Source organism: Dreissena polymorpha, chromosome 3, assembly GCF_020536995.1.
Source record: "Dreissena polymorpha isolate Duluth1 chromosome 3, UMN_Dpol_1.0, whole genome shotgun sequence".
Lineage (NCBI taxonomy): Eukaryota > Metazoa > Mollusca > Bivalvia > Myida > Dreissenidae > Dreissena > Dreissena polymorpha.
The window spans coordinates 8,955,173-8,972,834 of record NC_068357.1 but is presented as its reverse complement, the minus strand read 5'-3'; the positions used below and the strand labels follow the sequence as shown (position 1 = coordinate 8,972,834).

General features: G+C 33.1%; 1 protein-coding gene across 5 annotated transcripts in view; it reads left to right on the top strand.

Moving 5' to 3' along the window:
• The window catches only part of LOC127874062 (cholecystokinin receptor type A-like), a 92,798-nt gene extending 76,251 nt beyond the window's left edge, over positions 1-16,547 (top strand). For all 5 annotated transcript variants that reach the window (XM_052418171.1, XM_052418173.1, XM_052418172.1 and 2 more), the window contains 2 exons: positions 14,002-14,062; positions 14,357-16,547. In XM_052418171.1, the coding sequence (XP_052274131.1) occupies positions 14,475-15,842 (1,368 nt within the window). In that variant the 5' untranslated portion in view covers positions 14,002-14,062; positions 14,357-14,474 and the 3' untranslated portion in view covers positions 15,843-16,547. The remainder of the gene's footprint in view (positions 1-14,001; positions 14,063-14,356) is intronic.
• Positions 16,548-17,662: the final 1,115 nt, after the last annotated feature.

Below are 17,662 nucleotides of genomic sequence, written 5' to 3'. Positions count from 1 at the left end.
TCATACCAATATTTTGATGTTTTGATGTAACAGCAAGTAACTGTTAAGCACGTAACCCATTGTAGTCAAATTATCTCAGCTATAAGTTTCAAAAGGAATCGTCATCGTGCACGAACAGGAATATAGCACAGAGGCTTTAATAACTTAACCCATTTGTGCCTATTGGAGTCTCCCATTCTTCTAAATTGGTTCAATTTATTTCCAAAATTAGGGATGTCTAGTATACTTATTTCTATATTTTGAATATTTCTTACAGAAATTCCTTTAAGCAAACAGCGCAGACCCTGATGAGACGCCGCATCATGCCAAGGCCTTTTTTTTCTTTACGCTAGGCATACTTGGGTTAAAATTGGAATTAGTCTACCCAATCGCAAATAGTTAACAGCTGTAGCCGAGTCACAACCACATGCGTGCTGAACACAATATGAAGTATGGAACAAGCTATTCTAGTATAATCTTATGAAATGTTCTCTAGACGATATAGAACGCGTGGTATTTGATACTGATTTTAATGTGCAAATGACGTACACTGTATTTTTTCATATTTGGCTAGTGTTAAATGAAATTAATTTGTTTATAATGAGCTGGTTTACATTTCATATCCTGATTTTCAATTGGAGTAAGTTGTTTTCTAGTTGATCCTCCTCTTCTGTTATCATATAATATATATAATTGATATCATGTGTGATGTAATTTTATATAATTATTAAGCTCAAACAAAACTGGAAAACCTGTTGGGTTTGATCTGTTATTTGCACGATATTAAGTCGATGTTCTTAATAAATCTTAACGGTTTGTCATTGGATAGAAGCTTGCTAACTGCGTTCAACACATCTCCAATAACACGTTTACTGTAACAAATACATTACATTTTTGGCCATATTTTTTAACCTGTAACGTCGACATAAATATTCATCGAAATTCTAATCACAAAAAACCTTCTAAATACTCATATTGTACGAACCCCCGAACTCAATTAAACATAAAAACAACAACGATTGATTGCAATATAATATAATAGCATTCAGTGAATTGATTTAATAAGGATGTAAGTTATGTTGTAACATCAAATCAGGTTTGTACACAAAGAAATATTAACAATTGGGCGTAAATGAATCATGGACATTGAAAAAACTAATGATAACAATGATACAATTAGATGGAATATGTGACATGGTTAATGTAACTGCATTGTAAAGTACTGAAACGATCATGCGATGGAAAACATTGCGGTGTCCAAGAGGAAGCGAAGCTATTAGAACTACGTTTTAACAAACACACTGTAAGTGTTCCAATATGAATGCTCATGTTAAGAAAGAGAGTTTCATACAATTAGAATCAATGAAGCAAAAGAGTAGAAATTAATTAGCTCTCATATTGAAGGACGCTTAACAGTTATTGTTAAGCGAACCGTTTGATGCTGTGACACGATGCGCGAAAATCTAGCTGTCCTAGTAAATCATTTATGAGGCGTGTGATTTCGCTCTGCATTGGCAATAGTATTTTTGTTTTAAACGTGATAACACTGTAAATACATTTATAACACTGTATATACATTTATACGCATAAGTAATCGAATTCCTTTTATAAATAGAGTAAATACGAACAACCTTTGTTATTTGTATCTAAGTATTGTATAAGAACATAAATATGACATTGAAAACTTATGTTAGGTGTAAGTAGTTAATTTAAATCCTTTACACAATAATTTGTTCTTATTTAACCTTCAAATGAATAAATGCGTAATCAATTGAATACAATTGATACTGCGCATCGTATGTGTTATATAACACGAACATTAAACTGCAACACATTTACGATCTTTGGAGATAAAATGCATATAAATAAAATCTTCTTTGATAGACACCCACATATGGGGTATTTTATCTTTAAGCATCGGCATCCTGTTGGGAAATCAATATGGCGATTCACGGGCTCTGCTGCAATTGAAACCGACATTCATCATATTCTAATTGCGCTGAAAAATAAAATGCAGAAGATAGTGGATATTATATAAGTTATGCGGTGTTTTTTATCATTGTCGCCTTTGATAGATTTGGCAGTTCTTACCAGAGACATTCAACGTAAAATGAAAATGTAGTTTATAACAATATTTAAATCCGCTTTTGAATCTTACATTTACTAATTAGGCATGTCACGGCCAAACTACACAAAACCTCATGCGTTAGCAAAATATAACCCATCATATCATATTATATTCTAAAGGAACATGCATTTAATATATTATTTCTTAAATTCGCACTTCTGCTCGATTCAAAAATGAAAAAAAAAACACAAACAGATTTGATGCAGTTTTTCTTTTAAAGCGCGACTGAATGCACACTATAAAAGAGTTAATCCTGTCACATGCCTTTAAATCAGCCCGATAACCAGGTAACCTAATATCCCAAAAGATATAAGGCTAGATGACCAAGTGACCTCGAATATCCGTCAGTCGCTCTGTTTTACTATAAAATAACGTCATTTGTTTGACGAAATTACGCAATTATTCCAGCGTAACTCTCAGTAAAACTCTTTTGCAGTGTAAATAAAAAGTGAAATAAAATAAAATAAAAATAAATACATGTGATTTGCCTTCGGCTCACCCGATAATTTCCTCCGACTTGCCAGATAACCATTCTCCATCCACGTCACCAACCTATTAGTGTCTATATACATATATAAAAAGGGTTTAATTACTTACATATCAGACCGGGGAACCTTAAAACTGTACTATAAACACATACTGTACACAAGATCAAACATCAAATTTATTTTCTTCATTTGACAAATCCGCGACCAGTTGTAAGTGAACGCATTGTGTTGATATATACAAATATATGACTTTTTAAAGCAATTATTATAAAGAATGGTTGATTATAAATTTTGCCTTTTTTGTGAGCGTACAGTTTTATCATACATGATGCGGTATCGTGTGACAGGGTCACCTCAGTTACCTTATACAAACAAGACTGAATAATATAATAACACATTGCGGATGCCGATGCTATTTATTTACGAATATACAGATAATTGAATGATCAATTGTATAGTGCTTATCTTGCAACAACAAATCAAACAATATGAACATTTTCAACCAAAGTCCATATTGCTGATACAATATCCGTAACCTGCTATACTTTTCGAGACTTCTCTAACGCAACACTTTTCAAACTTGAATTTCGCAATTATTAGTGAAGGTGTTTGGGTCGCTGATGTAAGGACCCACCGTAAGTGATGAAATTGAAATAAATTAAAAATAATATTGCGTTTCACCATTTCCATGTTCAAAAGGATGAAACTATACATACCCAAATTGCTTAAGCGTTCAATCCTCCCGGATGAATGATTTGATCGTTAGCTTGCTCAAATGTAGACATTCATTTTTTTTAAATCAAAATCTTAACTCATAATAGAGATATTCAAGTTTGGAAAGTGTTGCCTTAGAAAAGTCTCCAAGTGTACATCTGCAAACACTGTACAAATCAGACTGATAGCTGAAGTTAAATATTTGTATGATTTGTTTGCTTCTATAAAGGCAATACTATTTATCAATTACATATCGATTTGCTCATTGATTCCTACTGGTAGCGTAATATTCATAACTTACAAAGTTGCATACATTTGACGATGTGTTGTTGAGATTTGTTTTTCTTTTCACCATACATCCGAAAGTTACAAATCTGTTACTCTGGTTTGTATCCAGCCATTGAGTAGTTAAATGGAAATTCAATTGAAATGTATTTTTTTTGAACTGCTAATTAGTTCGAGTTGCGATGCTACGATGTTCATTTGATATACACTTTAGTGCTTTGTGAATAAATCTAGGAATATGAAGTTTTGGTGCCTAAATTGGTTTATACCACCAATGCTGTGGTTTGCATTCAAAATACAAAAGCGTGGACCACAATTTTATTCATTTGTGTTTTTATTGTGTCTTATTGTTGGGCAATTTGCCACACGAAATAATACAGACTCGAAGTCATTTCACATTTCAAAATTGGTTGTGTGTGTTTGAATATTTCACTTTAAATTCAACTTAATCTTTTTGTTTATATCTCTCATAATTTATTTAATTTTATGATTAATACTTGATGTGTATAAACAATATTAAACTTCAAATGTTGAATGTTGAAATGATAATAATATTATCTCGACTTAAGCAATTGCAGCGCATCATTATTTAAAAACATGATGTAAACAATCATAAAAGAACACATGGATGAGAATACAATAAAATAGCTTAATCGTAACATAACCTATCCTGACAACTTGCAGCGAGTCTATGAGGTGTAGTAATAAGATGTTTTTGTTATTAGGTATGTGTTAATACTATTGTTTACAGTATTTATTTGATGCAACACAATTCATTGTGAAATGTTTCCGTTGTTAGATGCGACTTTTATATTCACTGGGTACATTTGGTGAAATAATACTTACATCTTTCGTGCGGAGCAATTCAGGGCAACTCAAGCACTACTGGGTGATTAAACTATATAAAATAATGGATTTGTCATTATTTGGTTCGTTTAAAACTTGTTTCATTTTCGAAACATTTCCAGTACATGTGTTTATATTGAGGGCTGTTCAAATTTACTCTAACCGTACTTGTAAAATGGGTTAATACTGAAAAAAGCATGTTTCAACGAACAAACATATTGTGAAGTTTGAGTGAAACCGTATGCACTCATATTTTGCATTTTTATTTATAAACGGCTGATAGCGTATCAATGACTGTGCACCAAACCTTCAGCAGGCATTAGACTAATGAGTATTTTTTCCTGAAGTTGCCAATGCCATTTGTGAATTATAGATAACTGAATAGGCGTCGTGTGGGTTGAATATTATATGCCAGAGCGTCGGTGAGAAGTTATACTAACAGCATAATACTCCTGGGAGGCTGGTACAGACACTGATAATAATCCGAACAAATGTACAATATGTCATTTAAGTTAATTATTTGACGTCGTCTGTTGAAACAACGTTGTTTTAGTTTGTGTCATCAAGAAATATGTCATCATATTGCTATGCTGATGTTGATATACAAGTATATGGACATATCGATACATATATTGTTAAAACATTCAACTGTGTTAAACATGTGATGCAATTATCATCAACCTGAAAGGCATGTAAACACATATAATCATATATAAAATGTTAAAGTAATATCGTGATGGCCATGTCTGGATGGGGTATTGATGGTGTATTTCCTAAGTAATAACGAAATCGGCGAACAGGTGTGCATTTCTTGCACATTGTTTGAAATTATGTTATCGTTTAATATAAAAACAATTTTATAAGACGTTTCTAAAATTTCATAATTTTCCATGTTTAAACTTCTTAATTTTAGAATGGCTTCTATGCGACACGAATCCTAACAATATCGCTATAACAACGTCACGTGACAATTATCTGAAAATCCTTTGGGGTATACTTTCAATTGCAAGAGAAGTTTTACAATTTAACAAGGGTAGATGCACTTTACTCTTTATATCACAGGCTTGTTATATACAAAACCATGAGTCAATGACGCTACCAATTGTGATATGAAAAAAGAGATATTGATTTAGACTTCTTCATTATTTACAAGGAACAAGAGTGGTTGTACACATGTGTTCTTATTTGAACCATCTAATCAACACACATTGATACACGTTAATTTCCAGTTTTTCTTTATTTCGATTTAATTTGATGCTTTTATTTGTAGACAGGTGCATGGGATTAAGAAAACATTTGTTTGGAATTGTATGCAGCAATTTAAGCATATTGATAAAAAGCAACTTTACGCGAATGATTCTAGACTCAAAACATTAAAAAATGGACTTATAAATAAGTTTGTTTGGTGTCGGATTAAACTTGCCAATCATAATATACATTTTATTATTATTATTATATATAATGAAGATTATTAAACACATGTTTATTACCGACCAGTGCATGTTTACATTAACATTTAATCGATATTCTTAACGCAAAACTGCTTGTTTAGTGCAAAATGAAAATCTTTAAGTCCTATGTACTAATACACCGAGCACGTTTATATATTCATTTAAAGATACGAAAATTGCACATAATCTTACAAAATCGAAATACATAAAACGACACAGCACAAAAACGTACCATTCTTGCACGATATATCTCTTTCGACCACTCGACAACAGAATGGACAGTTAGAAGTAGTTTTTAACATTTTTAATGTATAAATACCGTTTGAAATGACAGTTTAGACAGTATCTCAACGGAAACCAATAATTGGCATTTTGGTATACTTTTTGATGCCCTATTTATGACACATGATACTCGAAGACGTCATAAGAAGTGAAGGAGTGTAGCGCATAATTACATCAAATACCTCCTTTGGGAAATTAAGACTATGAGAATATGCTCTTAATAAGAAATGTCGACGTATTCAATGTAAGATCAACAGTGTGTGAGAATATTTGTTCAATAGCAATATCTTACAGTTAAACCTATGTCCAAAGACGGATATCTAAACAAGGTGAAAACATGCATGTACCAAAACAACATAAGTAGTTCAAGTAGTGAGGTTCTTTCTACATATGTTTGCAATATGCGAACGTTTCTAGTAGTTAAATTATTTCGACCAAACGAGTAAAAGCATAATGTTTGTGATTAAATGATGTCTAACCTATTTGAGCAAATATTAATAATACTAAATAAATACAAATAAAATGCAATTGCACTATTAGTAATGAAATGCTTTGGCAGATGAATGTATTATAAATGACATAAAACGCATTCGAACAACCAATTAAGCCTTCAGTACTGTTTGTTTGGATGAGAAAATGCATTGCACTTATGTGCTTTCTTATTTCGAGAAAAACAACGCTGTTTTATTGCATATTGATTACATCAGAATCTGTATTGGTCTGATCGGTGCTCACTAGTGGAAGTCATTCAGTGCAAACATCAATTGCTTCGATATGTATTTACATATTATAGTATCGAAGATTTAGATCTTATTTTATATTACATATTGTTGATGCAAAAATTATTACCATATAAACGCCGATCCATACATTTTTGTTTTAAACAATATCCCATAAGATATTACCTGATTCTAAAATAATAAACTCGAATTATTCGTATCGGTGTATTTTCAGTACTCATAACTTTACACACTACTGATGTTTGTTTATTATTTTGCATGTACATGTACTGTCAGTTAACATTGGTATTAAAGATCCAAGTCATATAACGATGTATCAATTATACACTGTTAAGTCCTTCTTCTGGAAAACTACAGTATTTGGTGTCTTTTGGAATGATCTGGAGATAGTTAAGTATGGACTCGAGAAGGCCAACCTGTTCGAGGTTTGGGAGATCCTTCCATGCCGGAGGCTTCAATTTGTGTTTTCCTAAAAATCGTTTTTCAGCGTATTATTCTTGTTATTCGTGTAAAAGCTACTTTTGAGAATTTGCTAGATGCGTCATTGTTGATCTAACAATCATTCGACTTTGATAAGCGTATCATTCCTAATGAGTTCGTTTTTGTAAACAGCCATACTAACCAGAATGCAATCTGTTTAACCAAACTAAGCAAATGCCATCAATTATTTTCAAGCAGTGAATGAGACGAACAGTGAAAAGCTGAGAAAGAAAGTCTTTTTATTAATGTTTGTTTGAATAGCTTATTAAAACAAAATTAGGCAAAAATCGCATTTCTCATAAATACACCTGTATTTAAAGAACAACATATTTTTAACACATTCTTTAAAAAAACATTCGAACAATTTTTTTTCCTGCCAAAATTGTTTTCGTACTCAATTTTTGTTTCGAACCCATATTGATTTTTGCATATCTGTTTCGTACCCAAAATGTTCGTACCCAAATTTGTTTTCGTATCAAAACTTTCGTACCCACATGCACACTGGTAGTAATGTAGATGAACTTTAATTGAGGCTTTTATATCCATCCTCTTCAAAAGCATCGTCACACCAGTACTTTTTGTACTTTGATTAACGCTTGTGTGCTGAGATACATTTATCGTTCGGGTTTATCGTAATTGAACTATCTAAAACTTCATGAATATGCATTAAAAGCGTGTCAGCGAATGTTCGTGTAGTGAGGTTTTATGCTTTACGAGCTTATCTTGTTTGTTATCATTTTCGTAATATGTATAATGATAATTGACCGCAAATGAACAGTTTCTAAGCAATGGACGTCATATTGGGACAACGATTATTATCAATTGACACAAAATCAGTGTGAAATTAGAGGTGAAACAGTATCCGAATGATTCATTTGTTTTTCGCCGTTAAGTCCAAGAATAAGCTAGTTGTCACACTGGATAATTGAAAGAGGCGACCTTGGTAAAACGAATGATTTGTCATGTGTAATTTGAGGATTTCCTTGAACAATATGGGGGCGATAACCATTTGGACGAATCCCACTTCACTCACTTCTCTGGTGTTCGATTGACACTGAAGTTGGACATTAACATGTGCCAATTTCGCATACATATATAACTGCAAATGCGTCTATACGCAATAAGATGTTGATTATGAGGATTAAACAAATCAACCTTTAACTGACTTTGCAGTCCTCTGAGAGAGACATACGAAATTTAACAACACACGGGATGTCTTGGTTCGGAGAATATGCTTTTTGTTTACGTCTTAGCATTATAATGCCTGTGATGGCATGTACGTTGATCGGCGATTGGTATATAATAAGTACTTTATATATGTAAAGATGTGTAAAGACAAGATACAAATAATATATATATATCATCTCATTTGTGCAAGACGATTACACAATTACAGTCAAAATAATAAAACGGCGACTCTCACAGTAGCGTAGATAAGCCGAGTCCATCTAGCCTGTTGTGCATACGTTTGCTAGCGTGTTTAGCCGTCCCCTCGTTATGCAATATAATTCCGAACGCAAAACCTATCCGTGAGAATACATAACCTTTTGTAAATTAGCGAAAAACGAAGACTTTACACAAACTTGTTTTAAAACGGACACAATAATGCTCACGTTAATATAATTACGTTGTATTATTGAATCATAATTAAAATGGTACGAGTGTAAAGTGTGCTGCATGTTTTAACGCCAGATAGTGAAAGGTTAAATTTGTTTTTAAACTTACCGGGCTTTCTATTAACACCAACCTGTTAACATTGTGTTGCACTGCAATGAACATTCATGCTAAGTTCCTCATACCAATATATCGATGATATGACGTAAAAAGAAGTAACCGTCAGCCAAGTTACTCATTCGAGTCGAATTGTCTCAGCGATATCCAAGGGCATCGTCGTCTCGAAGGATATAAAGTTACCGCAGGAGCGTTAATAACTTCCAGTCCGAATAAGTCTTCATAACAGCCGATATTAACACGCTGTATAAAAGCCACATGCGGGCTGCGGTTATAAACGGTGTACACAAGTTTGAGTATGGTACAAACTGTTCTGGAATATGCGTATGAATTGAAAAATCTTTGAAATTAATGAATTGCGAAAGCCCTGCAATTTTACAAATCTATTTGTGTGTCAATATTAAGATTAAATTACCTAATTTAAAATAAGCAGGACTCTTAAAAGTGGTCTCGTGAATTTGTCATTAAACGTGTTGTGCAGTTCGTGATTGTATGGAAACAAGAACGTCTTATTTCAGATTTTTCAGTGAGGATTAATTATATTTTTATGTCAGATGCGTTCAACAATTCGCTGTTTGAATATTAAAATTCATAGAATAACAGCCAGCGAACTAAGCAAGGTAACCGAACGATTTGTGCATAAATGCAATATTCATGTATCAAAGTAATTGTAATTTAATTAAAACTATATTTAAACGTTGTGCTTTATTAAAAATTTGGTTTAATGTAATATCGAATCTTATATTTTTTGGTTTATTTTTTTTATGAATAATTACTTCATGAGACATACTAAAATATTATAAACATTACAATTTTAAACGTTTTCATGATACATATATGTCTATTTTGGTTTGCATTTTGTATTCGCAATTGAATTCGAATATGCTAAGTTATGACAGTAGCTTTATAGAGGAAGATTAATTTTAATGAAATAACCAGATTAAATGATTTAATGATTTTATGATTAATTAAATTTGAAAAAAGCAGCAATTTCTTGTTGAGGTTTGACTTCTCTTTATTCGTTTATTTTAAATATATATGGGCTAACTCGAACATGCACAAGCAATTCAATAGCTACATTATATTTTGATAGTATTTATTATGTTTAAATACAATTAAAACAAGTTGTAGTAGTAGAAGTAGTAGTAGTAGTAGTAGTAGAAGTAGTAGTAGTAGTAGTAGTAGTAGAAGACGTAGTAGTAGTAGTAGTAGTAGTAGTAGTAGTAGTAGTAGTAGTAGTATTAGTAGTAGTAGTAGTAGTTGTAGTAGGTGTAGTAGTAGTAAAAGAAGTAGTAGTAGTAGGTAGTCGCCGTAGTCGTAGTCGTAGTCGTCGAAGCCGCAGCGAAGTAGAAGTCGTCGACGTCGTAGGAATCGTCACTCGTAGTCCTCGTCGTCGTCGTCGCTGTAGCCGTCGTGGTCGTCGGTCGTAGTAGTCGTCGTCGTCGTCCGTCGTAGTAGAAGAAGTAGTAGTAGTAGTAGAAGTAGTAGTAGTAGTAGTAGTAGTAGTAGTAGTAGTAGTAGTAGTAGTAGTAGTAGTAGTAGTAGTAGAAGTAGTAGTAGTAGTAGTTGTAGTAGTAGTAGTAGAAGTAGTAGTAGTAGTTGTAGAAGTAGTAGTAGTAGTTGTTGTTATTGTTGATGAAGAAGAAGATGTAGTAGTAGTAGCTGCAGCAGAACCAACGCTCATCATGTATAAATAAGTGTGCTTTATTAAAATGAGTGTAAAGGAAAATGGCAGTGTCTTTTAAAAAAGTAAAGACTGAACAGTGCGGCTGTTAAACTAATTGAAGTATTTGTCATTAATAGGAGAAAAATCACATTGTTATAATATGCCATGGATTCCGCACAATAAGAATCACATTCTAAACCCTCCAATTAGTATCTGGTAATAATGCTATACGACGCCATAACAATTAGATGAGTTGCAGTTTCTCTGATTTCGCCGGGAAATTGCATAAAAGACACGAATCAGTTTTGTATAAAAGCGGCAAAGACGAAGCAATATATATTACCGCACGTTAATAAGCACAGAAAACATTTTATTGGGTTGACAAAGTTATTTTGTTTCATATTGCCAGAAATGATATGTTTGGTTTTACTTTTAATGTTCGTTTGACCATCAACTACCTTTGATACAAATAAAAATACACTTCACTAGCGGAAGACAAACATTTATCCAACGACCAATACATACAAATTCTGTATAAAGCATTTTAATACTGAAAAGTTTTGATATATATTTGTTCAATTGAAATATTTAATTTTTGAAATACCGTTCTCTATTTAGGGGTGTAAAGTCCATTATTGTGAATTAACAACGATTAAAATAAAATGTATTACCATTAGTATGCAGTTAATATTGATATTTAATTCTTAGTATAATAACTATGTCTTTCTTAAAAACAACTAGTTATAGTTTCTATTGTACTAAATTGCTTTTCCGTTTTCGACATGTCGACTATTTGATACGCAAGATGTTTTATGTTTCATTTAAATATAAACTATGAACTTTTAATTCGTAACTGCAATACACCATATTAAAATTACACAACTAATAAAAAAATATTGACTCTGAATAAAAATTGCTCAGTATCAATAAATGATTTGTGTTAATGGTTACAGATAATGATTCTATTTGACACAATCAATTTTAATTCGATAATGCGGACTCTTTTCATTTCTAGTGTTATTACTGCAATAAGCGTACAATAAATGGTGCCATGGATATTGTAGGCGTTGTTATGCTAAAGTTGGCTTATGAAATAGCGTTATTGTACCACGTCTAGTCCTCGCAGGCGACATAAGTTGGATATTCAAATAACCACAAAATCCACAATTGCTTGTTATCTGTGGTTGCAGTAGTTGGGTGTCTTTGAGCGCTGGAACCGGATTTTGAAGGCCTTTGTGGCGTCTCATCAGGATTCAAACTGTTTGCTATTCTGATAGTATTCTTTGAAAAAAAAATCGAAGAAACTGCTAATTTTAGAAATTCAGCAGACGACATTTTAGCAGACGACAAATTTCCCAGCATGCAAAGGGTTAAGGTTACAATACACTAAATGATCGCTTCATGTAGTGCTGTACTCTCTAAAAAAATATCATAGTTGACAGGAAGGCATGTTTTACACTTTTTACCATTATTCGGGTGTTATCTTGCGGAGATAATGGTAGGGCATGAATAGGTGTTCACAACTGAATCCCTGAAATATGATACACTTGAAGACTAAAGTAAACCATTGCAGTAGAAAAGGTTACATTTCACTATAAAACGGCCGAAAAAAAAAAGTTGCAAAAACAGTCGATTTTGATTTGTGTCAAGTTCTTTCTTGCTTTGTACATGCCATTTCTTTTTTATTGCATATATCGATTCCGTTTAGAATGGCCTTTAAGAAAAGGTATGGTTATGGGGGTCTCTATGTGCAAAATGTTGCATTTATTTTCGCTCAAAGTTGTCGCTTTTACATTGAATTATATAGGGAAACTATTTGGTGTATTATGACCTTAAGGCACAACCTATGTATACGTAAGAGCCCACACACTGACGCCTGATCTTCATTTTCCCCTAACTCGTGTTTTGTTTGAGTGGATATGTCAATTGTCATAATTCTAGATGCTTCCCATCTGGCATTTAAATACAAAGGGTCTCTTGTAAACATAGCAACAATTTTTCTTTGAGCGATCACCATATGGAGAAAACCGGTGTGCTACACACACTTGTCTGGTTGTCTTTGGCCACTGTAAATGTAGATTTAATTTTCATTTTTGACGATTACACTTAGGTAATTATGTGGACGAACATTAGCCCGCAAATGTGTCTATAGGCAACACGACGTTTGTAATTTTGGTAAATAGCTAGCCACTGTATAGCAATAAAGTTCTATGTTCATATAAATTCGTCGTGAATTATAGTGTTTAACAAATATTGTGTCGCCTTAGATAACTAGACGTGGGTAATATGTTGTTATTAAATAACGTGTTTTTTCCATATGCGACTCGACGTGAACAACTAGTATATAGTCCTATTCGATCTCGAATCACCTGTATACTAAACGCAGATCTAGGATTATGTGCCGTTCATTGAAAATTTTAGAAAAGCAAAAACAAAATGTCAGATTTAGCTATGAATTTCAAAATCACATAAATGCATGGGAGCCAGAATAATGGGGTATCTGAATATTTCAGTTACGAATTCACATATTTTAACAAAAATCTTCGTTATTAAATAGACGAAATGCAAATGCAATACACGATACCAGTTTAAAGACAATAATGACGCAAATGGATTTAAAATATCAATCACAATCATTTGAGATTAGTATAAATAAATTTATGTAAAAATGTAAAATAGACTGTGTCAGCAATATTTGACCCGACTTCAACACTTGAATCATGGTTCCTGAAATATGTTTGTTATTGCTGTGGATACGTAGGTTTTATAACCTTGATGCTTTTCTTCGTTTATCATATTAGAATGAAACAACTTAACGAAAACAAAACGATATCCTGTTAAACCGATACAAGTTCACAACAAGCTACATTTGTGGGATAACCCGATGATCTATTTCATGAACGAAACATAAATTATTTAGCATTCTATATAAAACTAGTCGATAAGTACTCTGTTCGAAAACATGATGGTGTTTTATTTGTGTTTGCTATAACATAACGCAGGTGATGAAAGTATCGTTTTATTTCCATTAAATGTCTGGTTTAACAATCAAACCAAAAGGCACGGCAGGGAAACTGCATGATATGTGTGGATAGTTCTGAGTTGAGGATTATTTACCAGTTTACCGATGTTTTGCAATTTGAAACTATTTATGCTGATCTTGTTCAAACGATTTATTGTTAAATTCCACGTGTTAACCATCTATTTTCAGATCAATTAGGAAACTGCAAACGAAGAAAGGAGTGGATATTTACAACTCGTCGTGAATAGAGGTGGGTGTGCGATACAAGCACGGTTTATTAAGATAATTACTATGTAACATATATTACATATATTGATGTCTAGTGTGTGTCTTGATACATGTTTTGTCTTTTGTACTCTTTTAGAAAGATACATACATATGCTAAATAACACAAATGTGTTGAATATTCTTTAAATATGAGGGAAATGTATAATTTTCCTGAGTAAATAGTAAATTAATGAGATATCCCTATGTTTCACGTCATAAATATGTGTAGTCTTACGTAAGGAAATTCACATAATCATATGGTTGTAATATATTTCAGGAAAAATGGATCATCGACTTATTAGCAAAAATCATCTAGTCGGAAGAACGCGTTAATAATCTGCCTTCGTCTGTAAGAATCGATAAAAAATTACGTATTCAGCCATCGAGATCAAGACATGACTCAATATATTGGCCAGCATACTGACAATTCATCCACCGCTATTCACACATCGAACAATTACTCATATTCGAATCTAAAAATGATGCCATCGATGGTGTCTCCTTCAAACTTTATTGGAACGAACGACATGACCAGTGAACATACAGCTGCGGGTTGGCACTTAGTTACAACAGGAAACGTGTCTCTGGACGAAGAAATTATTTCTCGTGCATTCCTTAAAGACTTAAATTCTACACAGTTTCATATACTGGTGCCGTCACTTGTGTTAGTGGTCGTCTTAATGGTCTTGGGTATACCAGGAAATTTAATTGCGCTCATGGTGTACGCAACTAAAATGAAGCGAAGTACTGCGGCGTATTTCATCATCACCCTTGCGATGAGCGATTTAATAAATTGTTGCATAAGTCTACCGATTGAAATAGCGTTGATTTCACAGTTTTGGACATTTGACCATCCAGTTGTGTGCAAGTTTTCTAGATTTCTTACGGCCGCAATGAACAACACGTCGTCCTTTATACTGGCAGCCATTGCGTATGACCGTTTCCGCTCAATATGTTTGCCGCTTAAACCTCGCATTTCTACGCTCAAAGCCAAAGTAATATGTATTATTATAACTTTGTGCGCAGTTTGTTCGGCAATTCCCATGTTTATAGGCTATGGAACGTTTACCTACAGATTTCAACAAGACGAAGTGACAATTTACGGGAAAACGTGTTTAGTTGATGACAACGTCGTACAAACTAATATACCATTTATTATTCTGATTTACTTTTTCACAGGCCATCTCACAGTGTTCTTCATTCTGGTAGTACTTTACTCATGCATTGGATATAGTCTTACTAGAGGATCAAATTTTTTACGCAATGAAATAGTTCTTAAGAAAGGGTTGCTCCAGAGAAACAACAGCACGTATTCCATGACGTCATTTATTGTGCAGTTTACGACGCCATCACGGAATATGTCGTTAGAGTCGGATATGAACAATTATTGCAAAACGAATATAAAACTGAATCGGTCTATGAGCACACTTTCTAGCCACGAAATGAGTCTCACGCGTCGTCATGGAGGTGCAGCATTTCGAACAAAACGCATGACCTGTATGCTATTTTTAGTCACGTCGGTGTTTGAAATAAGCTTCATACCATATTTAGTGATAGTTAGTATACGACAATATGATCCCGGCTTTGAGGCTGGACTGAACAATGCTGGCAAAATGGCTTTCAATTTCTTCCTAAGGTTTTACCTGATTAACAGTGCAGTCAATCCGGTTATTTATTGTTTCTATAACCAAAATTTTAGGCACGGTGTTAAAAGGCTATATAGAAGCATAAGTAATCGAGTATATAGGGAGGATATGGTTTGATAGTATTTGTTTAGTGCTCCGATTGTTATTATCAAATTAGTTTCTTGCTGTTTTGCATTAAAGTTTAAGCTACATATTGATGGCGCGTTTAACCGAAAAAATGTCCACTTGACTATTCTTACAGTGTTTGCATCAGGTGCGTTCACTAATCTCGCTATTTCATCTTTGTGGTGTGCTTTTGTAAACATGTAAAAGTTGTTTATACAAAATGTTTGCTTGATTATAGGAGCACATGTAAGTAAACAAATCACCAGTATTTGTATTTGTTATACTGGTGTTGTAATAATGAATGTGATGTTCTGGTATTTTTTATCGAATCAAGTTTCATCGCTATGGGAACAGTTGTTGTGATTTTCATTTTGCAGTGACAACAACATACGGATGGCCCTTCTTTGCACTGTTGTTTTAAATATTTTCTACAGGGTTCAGGATCACGTGACTTTATTGGGTTCCCAATTAAACGTTAATGGATGTAACTCACCAGTGAGTGGTGCTTTTTTCAAATAACTTTAAAATACAAATTTCTTAAGAATTTCAACTAGTTGCATAAAAGACAGAATTGTATGCTACCTATGGCAATTTGAAAAACATAAGAATGACTTTATTTAATAAACTTGTGTTCTTGTTAAACAATTCGTTGTGTTCTACACGGTTATGCTGCACGCAACGTGACATTTCGACATCGACGTCTGAATTCAACGTATGAAGCATTTTTGTCTCCAGCAGAAATATTTGCTGAGGTACGCGTGACGCCAATCCGACTTACGGAATTAAAACATGATCTTAAGATAGCTCCGGAAAGTATGACACATCCCCATGGTCATTAAATATTTAAATCATGATGTTGTATGCCTGTTCACGGACTAGTGTATTGATCCCACATATGGCTCCTGGTAGGCGGAGACCTCGACTACAGGCCATAATGGAAATGTCCTATTTGATTGTTTGTAGCGTTTGTTTTAATGGTTTTAGCGTGCAAAATAAAAAACACTCTTATAAATAAAAAGAATAATAGCTGAATTGGAAAAAGAGATGTTTTATGCATGAAATATCACTTCTAAGAATAAAACACTGTTTTCAAGAGAATGATTCTAGAAACTTCACGCTTATACCTTACATTGCGTCATTTCCAATGGTAAAACAACACAATTCAATATTGTTGTCGAATAATTCATAGGTAAAATTCCAATTAATATGGAATTTTAATATTAACGTGCCTGTATAGAATCATTTTTATCGCAGAATAACAGAATTATACAATGATGGATAGTTTTGAACAACAAAGAGGTAATAAATCTTGTTCGAGTGCTAACAGTCGTCTATTTCACTACACGTTTTGAATGGAAATCGAAATGCCTATATTTACACATATTTTTTTTCTGTCAGATCAAGATGAATTTTACTCATAATATAAAAAATCGAAGAACATATTTTGTTTTAATTGCAACATTTTCCCGAAAAATATAACCCAGATTTGTACGTATCATTTAAAGTATACTATTCTTGCGGAATGGTGAAATAAATCAAAACTGTGAACAAGTGGGAAAGTTAAACCCAGAGCTTTTATAGGCTATAAGCATGCTGCTTTTCGTATCCAAAAAAACTCACTAAACTTAAAGTTTGCAAAAAAGACCGAAAGCATTAGTACGTTTCATGAACCAAAACACGAATAATTATATTAATTGTAATTTGAAGCAACCAATAAATTACCGTTGGATCCTTGAACATATAACTAGAAATTGTCCGCTGGGTATACTTTGAGTTCAATAACCATGAATAGAGCAAGGTGCGTTATATATATATATCTGTTATCTGTGACA